The 19924-nt window shown below is 40.5% G+C and overlaps 2 protein-coding genes across 3 annotated transcripts; one reads left to right on the forward strand and one right to left on the reverse strand.

The window, feature by feature from the left end:
- The first annotated feature begins 220 nt into the window (after window positions 1-220).
- On the forward strand, window positions 221-11663 carry st6galnac6 (ST6 (alpha-N-acetyl-neuraminyl-2,3-beta-galactosyl-1,3)-N-acetylgalactosaminide alpha-2,6-sialyltransferase 6). Of its 2 annotated transcripts, none has more exons than XM_066645573.1 (6): window positions 221-309; window positions 2251-2317; window positions 2897-3091; window positions 7860-8269; window positions 9349-9456; window positions 11477-11663. In XM_066645573.1, the coding sequence occupies exons 2-6, from the start codon at window positions 2294-2296 to the stop codon at window positions 11661-11663; spliced, it is 924 nt and encodes a 307-aa protein (XP_066501670.1). In that variant the 5' UTR covers window positions 221-309; window positions 2251-2293. The 2 variants fall into 2 exon arrangements, with proteins under 2 accessions (XP_066501670.1, XP_066501671.1); XM_066645574.1 differs by having other exon boundaries at window positions 270-309; window positions 2968-3091.
- Window positions 11664-13092: 1429 nt separating this feature from the next.
- On the reverse strand, window positions 13093-19663 carry spout1 (SPOUT domain containing methyltransferase 1). Its single transcript, XM_066645569.1, has 12 exons — window positions 19410-19663; window positions 19222-19261; window positions 18719-18826; window positions 17899-18058; window positions 17515-17604; window positions 17189-17238; window positions 16970-17100; window positions 16731-16803; window positions 16515-16613; window positions 15886-15988; window positions 15590-15737; window positions 13093-15194 (listed from the first exon to the last, which is right to left on the reverse strand). Exons 1-12 carry the CDS (start codon window positions 19455-19457, stop codon window positions 15120-15122), a joined length of 1125 nt encoding a protein of 374 aa, XP_066501666.1. The 5' UTR covers window positions 19458-19663; the 3' UTR covers window positions 13093-15119.
- Window positions 19664-19924: the final 261 nt, after the last annotated feature.

Here is a 19924-nt window from a genome sequence, read left to right on the forward strand (position 1 = left end):
ATTAGTGTGACGGGACAAAAGGAGACTGCTCAGTAACATCTCCGCTACAGCTCCTGCTGGGTAACACCGCACTGACGCTAGCGTTATTTCTGTACGCACATTTTAACACAAGCTCCGCTCCATGCTAGGATTGGACAATCCGATTGGTCGTGAAGCTGATAAATAACATTAGATGTCCTATCATAGTAAGGGGGGCGGGACGTGTCTGAAAACGGGTGGGACTAGAAAACCAACCGTAGACGGATGTAGGCAGCTGTACCGCAGAAGAAGGGCGATGATCGGCGGAATAAACGGCATGATAACGGCTTGGTAAGTGGAGAGAACAGAGAAACTGGGTTTTCGGAGTGTAACTGGATGTAGGTGTACGGGGCAGGTTTAAGATTGTTTTATGGCTGGATTTTGGCGTGTTATGGAAGGGCTTTGTTGTTACGGGGGTCTGGTGCTGAGGCAGTTATTTTAGGCTGTGTGTTAGGCTCTCTCTCTCTCTCGCTCTCTGTGTTTGTGTGTTGGGGCGTTTTGGGTTGAGGGTCTCAGTGTTTACTAAGGGGCTGTGACTGAATACGGCGTCCACAGCCTTATATTATTCCACGGATGAGAGAAGCAGGTACGTTATTTCACATTAACCCTTAAAACCCTCAGGCCTTGACATATTCTTTCATACATTTTCAGAGAAGAATAAAAGTCCCTCTGTGTGCGTGCATACATTACATGAATGTAACTTAATAATAATATTCTGTATAAATAATAGTTATAATAATTATAATAATAATACATTTTATTTGTAATGCACTTTAAATTTCAAGGAAATCTCAGAATCATTATCAATGTATCAAAATCAATGTAATCATTATTAATAGGCCTCTAATGTTAATAATTTTTAGCCCTATATTGTATTTAATTTTGTGCTTTAAATACTGTAAATATTACTATAATATTATGACTATTGTCTATTAAAATATTTATTACATGCTTATTATATTATTGTTATTACATATTCTTGCTTTTAATATGACACAGGTGGGGCAGCACAGCAGGTAGTGTCTGTGAAGTGTTTATTGTGTTCTCCCCGTGTCCACGTGGGTTTCCTCCGGGTGCACTGGTTTCCTCCCACGGTAAAAAAAAACAACACGTTGGTAGGTGGATTGGCGACTCAAAAGTGTCCGTAGGTATGAGTGTGTGAGTGAATGTGTGTGTGTGTCTGTGTTGCCCTGTGAGGGACTGGCACACCCTCTGGGGTGTATTCCCGCCTTGCCCCCAATGATTCCAGGTGGGCTCTGGACCCCCACACGACCCTGAACTGGATAAGTGGTTACAGATAATGAATGAATGAATGAATGAATAATGTGACTTGTAAAGATAATGAAACCCTGTTGCTGTGAAGACTACATGATGCTTTACCCACAGGAAGAGTACTTTTGGCTGTCTCACTGGGGCCTGGGGTTAAGTACATGCCTAAAGTCACATATTGTCACGTAAGTCTGTGGGGAGTTGTGGCTTGGCTGGTCCTCTGTAGTGCTCTCTCACTGCAGAAGTCAGGTATTAAACAAGCGCGACAGAGAAGGAATACAGAACCAGATGAGGAACCATGGGTTCTACAGAGAAGGCTTGTTATTCAGAGAGCAGTATTAATAAGATTGGCCTATCATAATTATCTAAGTCTTGTTTTTAGTGGGCTGGGAATGCGTGGCCTAAGACAGATCCGTGTTGTGTTAGAAGGCCTGTTTGCTCCTCTGGAGCCGGTTCCAAGATTAATCCGGCTCTGATTGGATTACGCTCAGCTGAATCGCATCAGTGAGGTAGCACTAAGTGGTTTGATCCTTCTTAAACAAGGCTCAGATTCACAAGGAAACAGAGCATTTCTGAAACGTTCATTAGTCACTGGTCTTTATTTACAGTTGTGCACAGATGTTTGAAACCCAAAACCCTGGTCATATGACAGGTTTTGCAAATGTATCATTTATACCTCAAATATTTACCTCAGATGTCTGCAAATATCTTACTAGAAAATTCAAAACAGTAAAGCATAAAAAGTGCTGTAATTTTGGCAGAGGTTTTGTTTCCTCCTCCACGTTCTTCAGGTCAGGGAACACACTGTCTTTAAAGCACAGAAAGATGAGATGACACCTGAGACCCCTCCACTCTGAAACACCAGCCACAATATCAGAGAGCACATTCTTAATACAGGCTCAGCTGTAGTCCTGTATTAGAGACATGTGTGGGTGATCTGTGGGGGTCTCTCTCTCTCCCCAGGCGTGAAGTCTGCATTATGTGATGGTGGCTGGGAGCCAGGAGAATGGGGCTGCGCTTGGTGGAAAAGGTGAGATACACAATCACAAAGCTGCATTGTCTTTGATGAAGAGCTGCGTGGTGGACAGAGCTTAGACTCAGAGTTGGTCAAAGAGATTCATGGATGAGGACATTACCTGATTGAAGTTCTAATGAATCAGTACATTAATCTGCTTATTAAATTAGGTAGTCTACAGGTCCAATGACTGTATAATTGAGTAATCTCCTCATATGATGATGATAATTGATTATTTATTGATTACTTTGTTGTTTACCTCATCATTTATTGATTTATTAATGATCGATGAGGGGTCTGAATATTCAAATTGCAAACCGAAAAAGGGTTGAAGCCGAACCTTTGCTCAGTTTCCATCACTGTGTTTTATGCACATGTAAGTATCTCAAATAAAAATTAGTTGAATTAAAAATACTTTAGTAGTTTGTCTGCTGAGCTGAGGGTGGTCCTCCAATCAGCGATCCTGTAGTCGGACACTGATCAGTGATCATTAGCAGGTGTGGGGTTATTAATTGTATGTGGATTTCAGAAAGAGGACACTTTGTGTAACTGTAAGATCAAGGTTTTTACAAGTTTACTGTTTTTCTGACACAGGGACATCACAGCCAGCGGATGGCTGTCTTTGGGGCAGTCTTCATCATCACAACCCTCCTTATCCTTTACAGCTCCAACACCGGTAATGAGCCTTACTGGACAATGAAAATGAGCAGGTTCCACACCTCCATCAATGCCACAAACCTGAAGAAATGGGCCAGAAAAGAAGGCTACATCCCTGTCTACGGCAACAAGGTATACACTAGAGACTTTATAAAGGAGGAGGAGATTGCTCCCTAAAATATGAAAAGGATAGATTTCTACACTGCAAAAAAATGAAATCTAAGCAAGTAAAATTGGCTTAAACCTAGTCTATATATCTAGTATTACTCATTTGGAAATTGTTGTAAGAATATAATAAGATTATTCAACTTATTTCTAGCTTATTTTTACCATTGGCAGATATTTTTTCTTAATTCAAGAAATAACGTAAAATGATGCTTAAAAGAAGCAAAAGTATTTGCCAATGGAATAAGACACTTTCTGTAGATAAAATGATTGAAAACAAGTAAAAATAAGCTAGAAATAAGTTGAATTATCTTATTACATTCTTACGACAATTTCCAAATAAGTAATACTAGATATATAGACTAGGTTTAAGTCAATTTTACTTTATTTTTTATTTCATTTATTTATTTATATTCATTTATTTATACATTTATTTCATTTTTTGCAGTGTATGTTTCTTTACAGTAAAGGTCTAAAGGGCATGGGTTGTGTGCATGTTATTTGAGCTAGGTTTCCCCTCTCATTTCCTCTTTTCTTGATTTAGTTCTCTCAGATCCTCAAACCAAAAAGATGTATAGAGTTGTTGGTCATAAAATTAGAATATCATGAAAATGTTTATCTGATATATTTCAGTAATTCCTTTCAAAAAGTGAAACTTGTGTATTATACTCATTCATTACAAACAGACTGATATATTTATTTCTTTTAATTTGATGATTATAACTGACAACAAATAAACCCCAAATACAGTATCTTAGAAAATTTGAATATTATTTAAGACCAATAAAAAAATATTTTTAGAAAAACTGGCCAACTGAAAAGTATGAACATGAAAAGTATGAGCATGTACAGCACTCAATACTTAGTTGGGGTTCCTTTTGCCTGAATTACTGCAGTAATGGGGTGTGGCATGGAGTCCATCAGTCTGTGGCACTGCTCAGGTGTTATGAGAGCCCAAGTTGCTCTGATAATGGCCTTCAGCTCTTCTGCATTGTTGGGTCTGGTGTATTGCATCTTCTTCTTCAAAAGGTCAGACGAGTTTGCTGGCCAATTAAGAACAGGGATACCATGGTCCTTAAACCAGGTACTGGCAGCTTTGGCACTGTGTGCCAAATCCTGTTGGAAAATAAAATCTGCATCGCCATAAAGTTAGTCAGCAACAGGAAGCATGAAGTGCTCTAAAACTTCCTGGTAGACGACTGACTTGACCTTGGACCTCAGTAAACACAGTGGAACAACTCCACCAGATGACATGGCATATCAAACCATCACTGACTGAGGAAACTTTACACTGGACCTCAAGCAACGTGGATTCTATGCCACTCCTTCCAGACTCTGGGACCTTGATTTCCAAAGGAAATGCAAAATTTAGTTTCATCTTTTATTATTTACAGACCTAAATGTTCCCATTCTTGATTGTATTGTTTGAGCTCTTGACTTCCGGGTTGCGAGAGATACGCTGGCGCGTTTGGCTGCCGCTTCTCTCCCCGTGACAAAGTTTTTTATAGTTTTAAAGTTTGTATTCGGTTTTTCTGCCCGCTGTGTGCAAAAGGGCTGTGGAACCCAACATGCTGTATCAAACTTTGTACTGGATTTACTGTAATATGAGCCTTGGATTTCTCCTTGTGGCTCTGAGCTCTCTTAGAGTTTAGCGTCCGTGACTGTGCTTAACATCTGCCGCAAGAGTACCTGTGTTGCCCGTGCTATGTGGATTATTTCGGGTTTATTTCTCTGGCTTCTACTGGGCTGTTACGGCTGCAACTTCCATTGTGGCCTTATCATGACGACAAGGAGGATAAGGTACTCTTTTGGTGAACTTTTTATGCTCCGAAATGCACAGTGTAAAACTCCTGCCCCTCTATTGATCCATCATCCCCTTGGTATTTTGCGACAACCTAAATATTGTCATCAGGGTCTTGGTTGGACTTATAACTACTACCAGCACCCCAAAAATATTACCTCGCTCTGGTCATCGTGTCGCCGTAAATCTTCCCAGGCGACGGCAGGCTCATCTGATCACGCAAATAAGCGGAACCTATGTTATGTGTTTACAACATCTCTACACGCTCCGAGCACTGATCATAATCTTAAATGTGCTCTGTTTAATGTTCGTTCCTTAAATAATAAGGCAACGTTTGCCGCAGATATTATCCAGGAACATGACATTGACCTGCTCTGTCTCACGGAAACCTGGCAGCGGCCCAATGAGTATTTCGCGCTCAATCAGACTCTGCCTCCACATTATCAATACGTGGATAAATTTCGTTTAACTGGACGAGGAGGAGGACTTGCAGTGGTGTACAGCCCTGGCCTCAAAGTTAAAACAGTTTTAATCCCAAATATGACATCGTTTGAGTGTTTGGCACTGTTGGTCTCTGCTGTTAAACCTGTATTGTTTCTGCTTATCTATCGCCCCCCAAAAACCTCATCTGTTTTTTGAGTTTTCTGAGCTAATCTCCACACTTATTCCTGTTTATTCTGATTTGTTGCTGCTTGGTGACTTTAATATTCATATCAATTCTGGTAACTGTTTGTTTGCTAAAGAATTTCTTGATGTTTTACAGAGCTTTGATATTTCTCAGCACGTTGATTTTCCTACACATAAAAAGGGCCACGCCTTGGACATTGTTTGCTCTATGGGTAAAACCCCTTTTAATGTGAGAGGCTCTGTTCTTGGGCCCCTGCTTTTTATTTTGTACATCCTTCCTCTTGGTGACATCATTAGACATCATGGGCTGCAGTTTCAGTTTTGCTGATGATGTCCAGATATATATTTGTACAAAACCTTCTCACAGCTTGCCACCTAGTGCCTTGCTGAGATGCTTAACTCATGATCGAGAACGTCCTGAGCTTAAATAATAAAAAATCTAAAGCCATCATTATTGCTTCTCCTGCAACAGTCAGGAGGCTTAGTGACACTACTGTTTGTATCCCTGGTTTTGTTGTCTCTACCTCAACACTAGTGAGAAATCTTGGAGTAATTTTTGATTCTACATAATCATTTGAATCACATATTAACAAAACATGTAGGACAGCCTTCTACCATCTTAAAAATATCTCTAGGATTCACCCTTTTCTCTCTTTCACTGCTGCCAAGACCATAGTCCATGCATTTGTAACTTCCAGACTCAACTAATGCAATGCTCTGTTGTGTGGCCTCCCTGCTCAGGCTTTGAGCAGGTTGCAGTATGTGCAGAATTCTGCTGCTAGGGTGCTGACCCATACAAGATCTTGGGAGCATATTACTCCAGTCCTAAGTCGTCTTCATTGGCTTCCAGTGAAGTTTCGTATACAGTACAAATTGCTTGTGTTGGTGTTTAAATCCTTGCATGACCTTGCCCCTTCTTACCTAAGTAGTTTACTTCAACCTCTCCAGTGCGTACTCTTCGGTCCTCAAGCTTCCATTTGCTTGAGGTCCCACATTTTAAGCTAAGCACCATTGGAAATAGAGCATATTGTGTTGCGGGTCCAAAGCTGTGGAATAGTCTTCCTGATGAACTGCGAGCTTATTCATCTTTAGATGTTTTAAAACCAGACTCAAAACTCATCTTTTTAAACTAGCATATGGATGATACTATGTATATGTCTCTATGGTTATTTTGTGTTTGTATGTGCATTTACCTTTTATTGACTTTTTTAACTTTTTATTTTTATTTATTTATTTATTTAATTTTATTTTATTTTCTATTGTACAGTGTCCTTGGGTCACTTGAAAGGCGCTTTCAAATAAAAAATTATTATTATTATTATTATTTACTTTGGACCAATCAGCAGCAGTCCAGTCTTTTTTGGAAGCGAGACGCTTCTGACACTGTCTCTTGTTCAAGAGTGGCTTGACATAAGGAATGCGACAGCTGAAACCCATGTCTTGCATAAGTCTGTGCATGGCGGTTCTTAAAGCACTGACTCCAGCTGCAGTCCAGTCTTTGTGAATCTCCCCCACATTTTTGAATGGGTTTTTCTTCACAATCCTCTTCAGGGTGCGGTTATCCCTATTTCTTGTACAATTTTTTCTACCATATCTTTTCCTTCCCTTCGCCTCTCTATTAATGTGCATGGACACAGAGCTCTGTGAACAGCCAGTCTCTTTAGCAATGACCTTTTCTGTCTTGCCCTGCTTGTGTAAGTTGTCAATGGTCATCTATTGGACAACTGTTAAGTCAGCATTCTTCCCCATGATTGTGTAGCCTACAGAGCTAGACTGAGAGACCATTTAAAGGCCTTTGCAGTTCTTTTAGTTAATTAGCTGATTAGAGAGTGGCACTAGGTGTCTTCAATATTGAATCTATTCAAAATATTCTAATTTTCTGAGATACTGAATTTAAGGTTTTCATTAATCATCAAATGAAAAGAAATAAACACTTGAAATATATCAGTCTGTGTGTAATGAATGAGTATAACATACATGTTTCACTTTTTGAATGGAATTACTGAAATAAAAACATTATCAGGATATTCTAATTTTATGCCCAGCACCTGTATATTCTGCTTTCTGTGAGGTAATGTCTAGTCATTGGTCTGTTCAGAAGCTCAGCTGTGGAACAACATCTCTCGGTGAATAATTAAGTGGAAATGAGCATAAACTGGGGGTCAGGGTTGTTGGTTTAGTTGCAGATCAGAATGTGAGATCAGTGGACTGGAAAATGAGGTTAAGACCAGGTATGAGAAGAGCTTGTGTAGCCTATGAAGTGTAGCAGTGTTTATTCTCATGGTAATGTGTGTGTTTTTATCTTAGAGTTTGACCCTGCACTGTCAGCAATGTGCTATGGTGACGAGTTCCAGCCATGTGCTGGGTAGTAATGCTGGGGAGGAGATTGATCGTGCCGAGTGTGTGATCCGCATGAATGATGCCCCTGTCTCTGGGTTTGAGTCAGACGTTGGGAACCGCACCAGCCTTCGTGTGGTGGCCCACTCCAGTGTGTTCCGGGTGATTCGCAAGCCACAGGAGTTCCTCAACCGTTCTGAAAACCTGTCCATCATCTTCTGGGGCCCACCGTCCAAGATCAGCCGGGATGCCAAAGGAACTCTGTACAGGCTGATCCAGAAGGTCAGCACGACCTACAGCAACCTGTCCACCTTCACCATCTCCCCTAGCAAGATGCGCAAGTTCGACATGCTCTTTCAGGAGGAGACCGGCAGAGACAGGTACTCAATGACACGGACAAGAGGCAGCAGTCCAGACATGGACTTTAGACAAAGTTTGGCTTTTGTTCTGCGCTGAAAAATCATCTTCCAAGCCAAAGCACAGGTGTGCATAAAATCTGATGTTTGAGTTTGGGAACAGACTTGCCATAAAAAGTTAGCCCAGTGCTTAACCTAAGTGCAGCTGAAGGCTGAATGCCTAGGGGGCAGCCAACTTGAAGACTGAACATCTAAATCTGCACTGTGTTTCCAAAGAAAGACTAACATTTAGCCAGAGGGGCCCAGAAACCTCCTGAGCACATCTGCTTGAGAATAGCTGATAGACACATCTTAAACCATATCCAGATTAACTTTTCTTGAGGTCTTGGGGTAATTATCTCTTTTATGGGGATCGTCTGTAATTTTATTTCCATCTGAATTGACTATGTTTATTAATTCATCTGCAACGAAAATTACAGGCTGAATTACCTAGTGTTTTTCACTGTACTCAGCTGTCATCTGATCATTTTAATCCTGTCCTGATGCAAATCACAAATCTCTGAATTCAAAAGGCAGATCTTTTCTTGCATTTGATAAAATAGGGGTTTGAGCACTGCCATGCACTGTATTTGGCCTTTGCAGCCACGTTTCCATAGATACTCCCAATAAATATATTCTGAGCAGTGAAACAATATGAAAACGTAAGAGTTATCAAAGATGGACAAAAATAATTAAATCAATAGGAAACATGAGATCATGCAGGATTTTGAAAGGAGCGATTAAATTTCCATCTGTATTTATATAGCAGTAATTTACTATTCATATAATATATTCAGAGAATTGTAACCTCGCTCATGATTACATGACAATGCAATATTATTTGGGAGCTAGAAATTCTGAGATCCTCTAGATTTTCACTGCTTTCCGGATGTAAGAGTTTTATTACAGAGGTAGCATGCAAAAGTTTTATTACAAGCACCCTCTTAAAAATGTATCCAATCTGAATAGGGCTTTAGAAGGACAAACAGGTCTGCAGAGTTTAATCTTTACAGTGATGAATACACTGGCCATGTCATTATGCTCTGTTATCCCTGTATTTTCAGACAGAAGTCTCATTCGTGGCTGAGTACTGGATGGTTCACCATGGTCATTGCCATCGAGATCTGTGACAGCATTAAGGTTTATGGGATGGTGCCTCCCAACTACTGTGGGTAAGACTTACTTTCATTCTCCCTAAAACTAAAACTAAAATGAATGTCAAACGCAGGGGCTCATAACAAGCTGATCTAAAAACAGCTTGTTCTTTAAAATTTAACCACACCTGAAAGCGGAAGAGTGTGTTCGGAGTGTAACTTATGGAATATCGACCGATATATCAATTTTTGGCATTTTTTATATAATCGGCATTGGCCGATATATTAGCGCAAGAGTCCAATATTTACACAAGGCACACAGGCAATGCTGTGGGCAGCTCCGTCATTCTGGCTGTTAGAGCGCCCCTTGCGTCCATTTTGCCATCTTACAGGCAGACATCATTGAGCACAAGTACAGGAGTACAAGCCTCCAACCAGTAGCTGCATGCCGTCTCATCAGAGAAAATGGTATGAATTATTTTCTCTTCTTCAGCTCTCACTATTTGTTACTGGCTGCTCTTTGTAACCTACACTCAATAATCTGCTCACATAAATGACTGAGTTGATAGTTGTAACCTAGAAACCCAGCATTATTTAGCCTCTTATTTTGCACATTGGTCGGCGGCGCCTATATAAAAATCACTCATTCTTATATCCGTCAGTATATCTCAAGTACTACAGGTCCAAAGTCGACAATCCATGTACCAAATTAAAGCTTAAAGTCACTGATTTTCATTGATTTAATCATTTTATATATAATCCCACTCGATAAATAAGTATTTTTGCTGTTATTGGAAATTGTTATGAAAAAATATTAGTGACCGTACAGATTTTCAGATTTTTCACGGCGCCATATTTGAGTCAATGTGTACATATCATACACCAATCGAATGGTCAGACTCTCAGGATCACGAGGATATACGCTTTGAGATATTCTGAACTTCAGGTTTCTTCCTCATCAATGACAAAACTGCTGCTTCTAAAAGCCTGAAGAGCTCGCAAACAAAGTTAGCACAGCAGCACTTACCTTAGATAGTCCCCTTCAAAATGAGACTAAATCTGAGCCTCTCTGTCAAACCGTAATTGTCAAACAGTAATTCTCATGTGTGTGTCAAGAGCACTGTCCGAAAAAATAGTACACATGTTCAAAATATAATTAAAATATGATCCCTGTGTCTGAGGCTCTCAGCTTTCCTACGACATGTCAATCAAGTCTGTAGACCAATCAGGGGCAGAGTTATGGCGATGCGCACCCAAGGAGGAGGGACAAATACACAAGAGAGGGCATATGTTTTCAGCGCCTAACAGACCCAGACATCACGAGAGAGACTCAAACGGTTCTATTTGGCAGCCACAAGCTCCACAAACAATAATCAAGTCAATAAACATGTTTCAAAGCTTAGATGTCTTTTACTAGTTACATTTCCCCCACTGAGGACATTTAAATGCAGCAGGGGGTGTGGGGAAGGTTGCCTTGCTGTACAGCCAATCAGAGTGCAGCTCTCACCTTTTAACACGTCAGTCATTTAAAGGAACACTGTCCTCTGTGAGAAACAAGTGAAACATCGGAAATAAACTCAGTACATCAGAATAAAACACACCATAACTAAGGGTTTTTACTGTTTGGTAGGGGTAAATGGCCACTTGGTGAGGGACAGGAGACGAGTTTCTCATAGAAAGTAAAGAAAAACACTACGATGTTGAAATTAGGTCTAGACAAGATATAAACACTGTATTTTTGCAGTAAAAGTAATCATTTTCCTTATGGAGAGCTTGGGGTCTAAAGAGACACTGCTCCAGCTTGAATGAACTCATGAACTCTTCAGTTTATAGTCACTAACATTTTTTTTTCAAAAATAAGACAAGCACCTACATTTTTTTGTGATTTTAATAAGCTTTTGACCACTTCATATATATTTCAGGACCACTAAATGGTTTCTTTTACAAATTTGAAGGGTTTTCTGTAAAAATAAATCATGATAATGCCTCTAGTTTATTCACTGCTTGAGGAATGGGAATATTGGCTTTACATATTGGCCATGGGCCAATACTGCTGTCCCATATCGGTTGATCACTACTATGGATGCTTGTTCTGTAGGAGACACCCTCAGCCCAAACGGATGCCATACCACTACTACAAACCGCGAGGGCCGGACGAGTGTTTGACATACCTGCAGAACGAGAGGGGGCACCGTGGAAACCACCATCGCTTCATCACAGAGAAACAGGTGTTTTCTCACTGGGCCAAGCTCTACAACATCACCTTCAAAAACCCAACCTGGTGAGAGGCTGCCCATTATCTGTTCCTCTGTCATCAGCCTGCCCTTCCTTTCTCTCTCTCTCTCTCTCAATGTATCACTCCAAGCCTGAACTGAGATTAATCCAAAATGGCTGCCCATGACACTCCCAGCTGGGGAAACGCACTGAGCCGAAAGACATCTCAAGAGTGGTGTGCAGAGGAAGAAGCCGGCTGATGTAACTCTTAAAAAAAACTAGCCAAGGCTCAGACCCCGCTCTTATTTTAAATTTCCTCCATACTAGACCTGCGTGCTCAATCACAGGGAATGTTTCAGTGGCATAACCCGGTGTGTATTTCAGTGGTAATATAATTATTTTATGTTTAATGTATTGAAATTAGAACTGTAATATTGTTGAAAGAAGTAAGTTATGACAAAGATTTTATGACAAATTTTGCAATAATCTTTAAAGTGTTGCTGAGCCTCTTATATTTTGTAAAAACTGAGATTATTTAATGAAGAATATTTTTAAACATTTATAATATTTTGAAAAATCCCTGATTAACAAAAAAAAGCAGACACCAAGAAAAAGTGTGTGATAACTCCAACTGCTAAAGAAGAGCCTCCTGTGGACACACCTGTGCCATCCTCCTGTACTTACGCTTTCCAACATCATTGGGGTCACATCTTACAGACAGAGGATACATTTCCACTGACACACGGAAAGCTGCAGATGATTCATCTATCAGCCAAGGTGTATTTGAAAATTACAACAAAGTGCTGTCTGTCCACCCGTCCTGCGCGAAACCTCCCAGACCAAATGTCCCAGCCCAATCACAGACCTAGAGTCTTATTCAACAAGAAACTGTTCAGCCATTCTTGAACTCAGAACTCCAGCCCTTACTCTTTCAGCGAAATCAGCGGTGCCCAGAACTTTTGGATGTTCAATCCAGATCTCAGTGCAGGAAAGAAAATGGAATGCAACATCCAAGCAAAAGCCAAAAGTGTGGAAGGGGAAATTCTAAAAGTGTAAAAGCCTTAACTTCTGTTGCTGACAGACAGCTGTGTTTATACAGATGATGCTTTGTACAGTTGAAGTTGCAAAGGCTGTCATTACTGGCAAAATTATTACAGAGTTCTTATTGTCCAGTTCAGGGCCTTGATGGTCAGACACAGGTATATAGATATATTTATTATGTTGTTAACTGCTTCAAGATTTCTTGCTGCTCATGTGACTGGATACAGGATGCTCCCAGCATGCTCTGGGTTGACTGATATAAATGTGACACCCAGCTTTGATAAGAGGTGTGAATGACCTGTTATTAGAGTTTTTAGTTTGAACTGCGAATACTTGCATCTGATCTGATTAGCAGAACAGCTCTGGGCACATTAACAGATCCAGTCCATCTTAAAGGGATAGTTTTAAATCAAATTTCTTTAAAGTGTTGTCGATCCAAGTATGTGCTTTCTGCACAGTTTATGGTTGTGATAATTCAAATGGACTCAATCTGACTTTTTAAACTGGAATTTAAGAAAATGTATGAACTGAAAAATTCTATAAGCTAATTTTCCATTGAACTAGAGCTTTAAGGTGCTCGACATGGCCATTTCAGAGTTGTCCGGCACCACTGATATGCCAGACCTAAAACACCTGATACACAGCAACCTCAGACACAAACGCCTGGCCTCTCAGTGAATGCATAATAATTAAAAACTGCTGTTCAGTTCATACTGCATCCCAGAGGCCATGTCCAGAACCCCTCCCTGCATCTTTCCTCCTGCACCCTAGGTATGCCGACCTTACTCCCAGCCTAGAGGGTTAAATATGGGCTACAGATGTGCCAAACATATATAAGTCTAATGTTTTTGATAGGATGTAACAAGTGTGCGCTGCTTGTTTTCACAAGCTTGAGAAACGGTCTAATGGCAGATTCTTTTGCTTCAGGTTATAATCCTGATCTCATTCTCACACAAATTCACATACCCACTCATTTACATGTTTCTCATGTATTCACCCACATTTAGGGATTGCTGTTCAGTGCTTTTCAGTGGCTCTGCTTCTAGCTTTTCAATTAGGCAAATCCAGTGCCTGGGCAGCACGGTGGCGCAGCAGGTAGTGCTGCAGTCACACAGCTCCAGGGACCTGGAGGTTGTGGGTTCGAGTGATTGTCTGTGAGGAGTTTGGTGTGTTCTCCCTGTGTTTGAATGGGTTTCCTCTAGGTGCTCCGGTTTCCTCCCACGGTCCAAAAACACACATTGGTAGGTGGATTGGCGGCTCAAATGTGTGACTGACTGAGTGTGTGTTGCCCTGTGAAGGACTGGTGCCCCCTCCAGGGTGTGTTCCTGCCTTCTGCCCAATGTTTACAGGGAGGCTCTGGACCCACCTAAACTGGATAAGTGGTGGTGTAAAAATGTCTCAAACGTCAATCAAGCCATTTTGGAGATAACAGGAATTTATGCACAGAATTGTTTTAAAGTCAAACCCATCTGAAAACTTTGGGCTTCTCCGGCTTCTGTATATTTTTCTTCTCTGACGAACAGTATGTTCACATCAAATTGTGGGAAAATAAACAAAGGAAAGGATACAAGGGCAATCCTGTAAATCTCTCAGAATAAAGGCTGAATTTCTCAGCTCTATATAAAAGGATCCTTCAAAACAGAATTTGTTCAGTGACGTAACAGTCGAGAAATACAGCATTCTAAGGCAGCAGCCCAGGTTGTTTCCTTGTAGCAATGTAGAGCTGTGTGATACAGAGGTCAAACAAAGGTCATGTAATCATACTGGGATTGTTAAATGCTGTAAACTAAAGCACTGCTGACTGTCTTAGAGACAGACTGGACCTGCTGGGAACAATGTTTCATTAGCACTCTCATATGGAGCTGATACCGGTCAGGATGCCTTCAGTAAAAACACTGTGTTTGGTTAGAAGGCTCAGTTGTACATTGCTGCTCTCTGGTTATGTTTTGCCAAATCCAATATCACATTAATTATTTACACAAATAGTGCAGATTCTGGAGTTTGGTGGAGCTCTGTACGGAGTTTAACACTGGTTCTGGGCTCAGGGAAGATGGGAGCAGGGATTTATTCTGGACGAAGTTGGGAGACAGACGCAATAGAGAATGAATGTAATAAGGTTCATATGATTATTAATATTCTGCAGTAATTTTGACATCACCTTTGATTGTGTTCTGGTATTAGTCACTCTTGATGAATGTTCTGTACATAATGTGTCTTAAAAATATATGTTTGAGAAAACACTCCTGAGTTTGGTCTTTTTCTTCTTCTTCTACCGAAAAACGTAGCACTGTCCAGGAAAATTTACAGCAAGAAACATAAAATATATAAAATGACTCAACACTGAGAAATGATTCTGGGTGAAAATTGTTCTGTTCGGTTTCTCTGGGTCCTCTGACTGTGTCCAAACTCATAACATAATGGTTTCATGTCCTTGAGCAATTGGCTTATGTGTAACTATGTGAGGGGAGGCTGATGTCAACATGTGGTTATCCTTTAGCCTGGTCTGATGGTACAGCAGCAATCTTTTGCCGTAGTGAGGACAGGGAGATCAGTATGGCCTCCTGTGGAGGGAAAGAAGACAACATCGGCTTAAACACAGCTGGAGACACGGGGTTCGATACAGAGAGACAGAGACAAAATAAACCACTTTAAAAAGCCCCCTTTTCACCATTTCCCAATGTGTGTCTGTGTGTCCTTGAAATTGACTACCACAAATGGACTGCTCCTGAGCTTTCTCCATCTAAACCTGATCTGTCTTCATGAAGCTACACCTCTGTCCACTTATTGATTAGGAAATGAAAGTCACATCTATATTTAAACATTTAAAGTATAACTGCACCCCACTGTTTTTTAGCCACCACTCAACCCCCAGCCCAACTTTGAAAAACGCTCATAAATGGTAGAAATGTTCTGGGGTGGATTACCGGGCCCCTCCACTTAATTTAATCCCCCTCACCTCAGTGCGGATGGTGCGGCTGCCTTGTCTTGGGCAGGTATTGAGGTAGAGGTCAAATAGCAGGCTGGGGTCATTCACATCCAGATTGGGATCTGCCTCCACACTCGCCTCGAGACCCTGGAGCCCCCCAAACACCACCAACATGTGTCTGAGAGAGGGGTGGGTAATTTAATGGTTAAAAAAAAAAAAAGGAATTTCACACTTATACCAAGGCTTAGTTCCAGCAATAAAAGGTGATGTGTGTGTGTGAGATTCCACATAATGACAATTTAGCCCACTTCCTGATTATTACACACCTGAAGGAAGACAGAGAAATGTGGTCAACATCACTGCCCTTCTCTGAAGTCCCAATTGTCAGATCATATCCATCTTTAAACGGACACTCTGTCATCACAGCACCTGCAAACACACACACACAAAATAAATCAATCTGCCATAACATTAAAGCTCTACCTTGTTCCAACACATCATGTTTGTTGCATCAAAAGCACTCTTTAGTTCTACATTAACAGAGTGTAGTCCATCTGTGGCTCTGCATAATTTACTTGCCCCATTCACACAGTTCTTCTGTGGCTAGGATCCCCACAGGACCACCAGAAGGCAGGTATGATTTGGGTGGTGGATAATTCTCAGTGCTGCAGTTACAATGATGTGGTGGTGATGTGTTAGTGTGTGGATCAGACACATGAGTGCTGCTGGAGTTTTTAAAGCTCTCAATGTCTACTGATCTGCGAATAGTCCACCAGACAAACATATTCAGCCAGGAGCATCATGTGGACAGGGTCCTGTGGGGGGAGCTTCTAGTGACTACTGAAGGGTGACTATCACAAACTGTGCAGCAACAGATGAGCTACTGTCTCTGACTTTAAATCTACAAGATGGACCAATGAGGTAGACGTAAAATAATTTTGGACTGGTAACTCACTAAGGCAAGAGGCCAGACGGACGCTGTAGCCCCAGTACAGTCCACCTTCTGTTCTGGGAACATGAGGAGCCACAACCACTCCCTTGTATACCTTGCTGTCTGTATATACACACAAAACACACACACACACACAGAGTTAGGCTGAAGAGGCACTTATTCTAATTGATCACATCATTGATGTTCTCAATGTATGCGCATGTTTGTGTATGCATTGACCTGTGTTCTGGCTCTTATGAAGTTGTACAGTCACTCTCAGTCCAGGCTGAAGCTGTTTATCAATCTGAACTTCCTGGGAATGTATAAGGTTCTTATAAATGTTGCTGTGAGATGTAGCTCAAAATAGGTTTATCATTTACTGTAATGTAGATCAGAAAATGGTATAAACAAAGTGAAAGGTCTTCACTGAAATTAATTTGTAAACTCTCACAAACACAAGTGTACACACATACACAAACCTTCCTCATTCCACAGTTGACAAAAGATCCCTTTCCTGCTTTACATGGTCTGTCCACCACCACTCCCTCTCGATATTCCGCTTCCTCATCGACCCTCATGTGATGGGGGCTGTCCAGAGGATTCAGCAATCCTGAAAACAGACAGTAGCACAAACGAGTCAGAGGTGTCCGCTGCTCAGAGCTGTATTAGTCTGGGTAAAGAAACGGCGTAGCACCCACCAGCGAACTGCAGGTCAGGGTGTTTGGGAAAGAACACTTTCCTCAAGTACCTACAGAGACAGAAAAACAAAACCACAACTGAATCAGGAGATATACCTCAGTTCACCCAGAACAAAGGGTTCATTTAAAAGAATGGACCACAATGGAGCTGAGTGATTGGGGGTTAGAGAGGGCAATCTCACCTACGCAGAAAGACAGGGCACCGAGTGTATGGTTTTTGTCTCAGACAGACAAGAATGTAAATGTTTTCTTGAACTAAATTTAGGCATTTGGGCAACAACACAATAAAACCACTGCCAAAGTGAACGAATAAAAACAGCACTCACTGTGGACACTCCAGGTACTGCAGAATCCTGGCCAGTTGAACACAGGCATGACCTTTCTTGCCCACACCTGTAAACTCCCCCTCCACTGTCCTAAAACACAGAAACAATTATAACATAAGGAACTAACACAAACTTACACTGTGAGCTTCTGTCAGAACACAACTTTGTATCTCCAAAATTAAGTAATGTAAATAGATCGTTATATTTATGATCATTTCTATGGATCTGTATTGTCACAACCTCTCAACAGAGTAGTGGGCTTGCAGAGATATGAAATCTATAAGCCAGCAGTGATATACAGTGAATGAAATACTAAATGACTGAAAGACTGATTCATTTGTCTGCCAGTTTAACAGAACACAGTGCTGGAGCTCTCATGTTTACCTGTTATCCTCCCCCTCCTCATCAAATATGACCACCTCGTCCACACAGAACACAGCACAGGCCCGAGCAATCTGTCCGGCCAGGTATGTCCTCAGCTCGGGAGACTGGGCGTTGTCCAACACAGAGCCAGGCAGAGCGACACTCACAGTGTACAGACGACCTGCCAGTGACCACAGTGGACAATACTCATAATCACACTTCACTCCTTCACTTTCACCACTACACTAACTTTTATTATTCCTGCTGTACAGTTATAACAGATATTAATGTTCCTGGTGACCTTATGATTGGTGATGCACCGATTTTGAATTTATTGGGCCGATATGATAACTGATATTTAGCACCTTGGAGTAGCCAATACCGATATTAATAACTGAATTTTTTTTCTTTTTGTAATTAAAGAAAATTCACTTTGGATTAAAACAAAACAAATTATTTTTATTGTGGGTTGTCATAGGACATGCCTTTTCTTCTGTATTTGTACATTTCTGTATTTTTTAATGTTATCTTTTAAGTTTATTAGTGGTAGTTAATTTATATATTGATACTTTAAATCAGATTTCACCACGGTGAAATTTAATCCCAGAAACTGTTCTCTGCCGAAACTGTGAAAAACGTCCACATGGAAGACATTAGTTGTGTATTTTAAGGCGTGAGTGCACATATGCTAACACAAAAAATGTGCCAATTTATTGGTTGTAATATCAGCTAAAATTCCAATATCGAGCCAATAAAAATAATAAAATAAATTTTAAAAAATCCCCATATCTGCAAATTATATATTGGCAGCTGATATATTATGACTTACTACTTATCATACCTTGATCTTTCTGCTCCTGTGGCTTTTCCTTTACCTCCTTCACCACAGAGTGTTTCTCCAACTGCTGGATCAGCTTCTTCTCCTTCAACATCTTCTTCTGTTCCTTCTCTATGAGTTAAAGAGCAGAAGAATAAATGAGAACAGCACATTGACTGTTGCATACAGCCACAATTAATCCCTTATAACAAGCCCAGTGTCCAATGTATACAAAACGTAGCACAAAAGTTGTTGCAATGCCCCTGGTTCTGCAGCTGGTTCTGATCCAGGAGGAGAAGAACACATAATAGGAACAATCAGGGTTCTTTATATAGTATATATATGAGTGATAAATGCTGACTGATTAATTCAGTCATTACAGAGCATCTCACCTCATCAGAAGGACCAGAGATTTTATCTATGAACTCAGTAACTAACTAACTCAGATTTAGCTAATAAACCCATCTCACACACTGCACATTTAACTACAGCCTCAGCTTTACAGAAAGAACCTCAGTGTTTCTTACTTTCTGCTTTCAGCTTCCTCCAGTTCACTTTATTTTCGCCCTGGAAGCGCAAATGACAAATTTAAGACACACATATTAATAAGATTTCTGTGGTAATGATTAAGGAAATGCCAAAGTTCCAGTGTTGCACTGCTACCGCTCTCAAATGTATTAGAATCGTCCTTTTAAAACTAAAACAGGGTACAAACTTCTCCCGAGGACATTTTCTGCTTCTTCTTCTCAGGTCCCTCAGACATGCTGCTCTCTTTCTGACCGCGTCCTAATTAATCCAGTCCAGTCCAGTCCACTTCTACTACGTACTCGTAACACAGATTCAACACATACAAACTACAACTCACCCTCAGACACAACACACATACACACTTATATTTAAAATCGAAAATTAACGGCGTGTGTAGACACAACAGCTTGCACTGCATATGTTATGTCCAAATCAGTGAAGTGTCGTTTGGCAATGAGTCGACTCTTTAAACAAACTCTGAATCTGATTCAAATGATTCTTCTGATGAATTCCATTTTTTTTTTCATAAAAAAGTCACATAATGCATATTCCACATTTTGTGATGATAATAATAAAATGTAATATATAATAAAATAATATTAAAAATATAATTTATAAAATACTGCATTAAGCCTAGTTCTCTGAACATAATTCTCCCTCAAAAAAAAAATTCAAAGACAAAGACAATATTATTATAAAATA

The sequence above is a fragment of the Hoplias malabaricus genome, chromosome 15 (assembly GCF_029633855.1).
Source record: "Hoplias malabaricus isolate fHopMal1 chromosome 15, fHopMal1.hap1, whole genome shotgun sequence".
In the NCBI taxonomy this organism is placed as follows: domain Eukaryota; kingdom Metazoa; phylum Chordata; class Actinopteri; order Characiformes; family Erythrinidae; genus Hoplias; species Hoplias malabaricus.

What these genes read in the sequence shown, in the direction of transcription:
- st6galnac6 (XM_066645573.1), top strand. Translation starts at nt 2,294, where the DNA reads ATGGGGCTGCGCTTGGTGGAAAAG. An exon ending in GGCTGCGCTTGGTGGAAAAG is followed by an intron (nt 2,318 to 2,896) that starts GTGAGATACACA and finishes TTTCTGACACAG; the next exon opens with GGACATCACAGCCAGCGGAT. An exon ending in TCCCTGTCTACGGCAACAAG is followed by an intron (nt 3,092 to 7,859) that starts GTATACACTAGA and finishes TTTTTATCTTAG; the next exon opens with AGTTTGACCCTGCACTGTCA.
- spout1 (XM_066645569.1), bottom strand. Translation starts at nt 19,457, where the DNA reads ATGTCTGAGGGACCTGAGAAGAAGAAGCAGAAAATGTCCTCGGGAGAA. An exon ending in TCAACTGTGGAATGAGGAAG is followed by an intron (nt 16,804 to 16,969) that starts GTTTGTGTATGT and finishes ATACATTCCCAG; the next exon opens with GAAGTTCAGATTGATAAACA. An exon ending in CCGTCTGGCCTCTTGCCTTA is followed by an intron (nt 15,989 to 16,514) that starts GTGAGTTACCAG and finishes GTGTGTTTGCAG; the next exon opens with GTGCTGTGATGACAGAGTGT.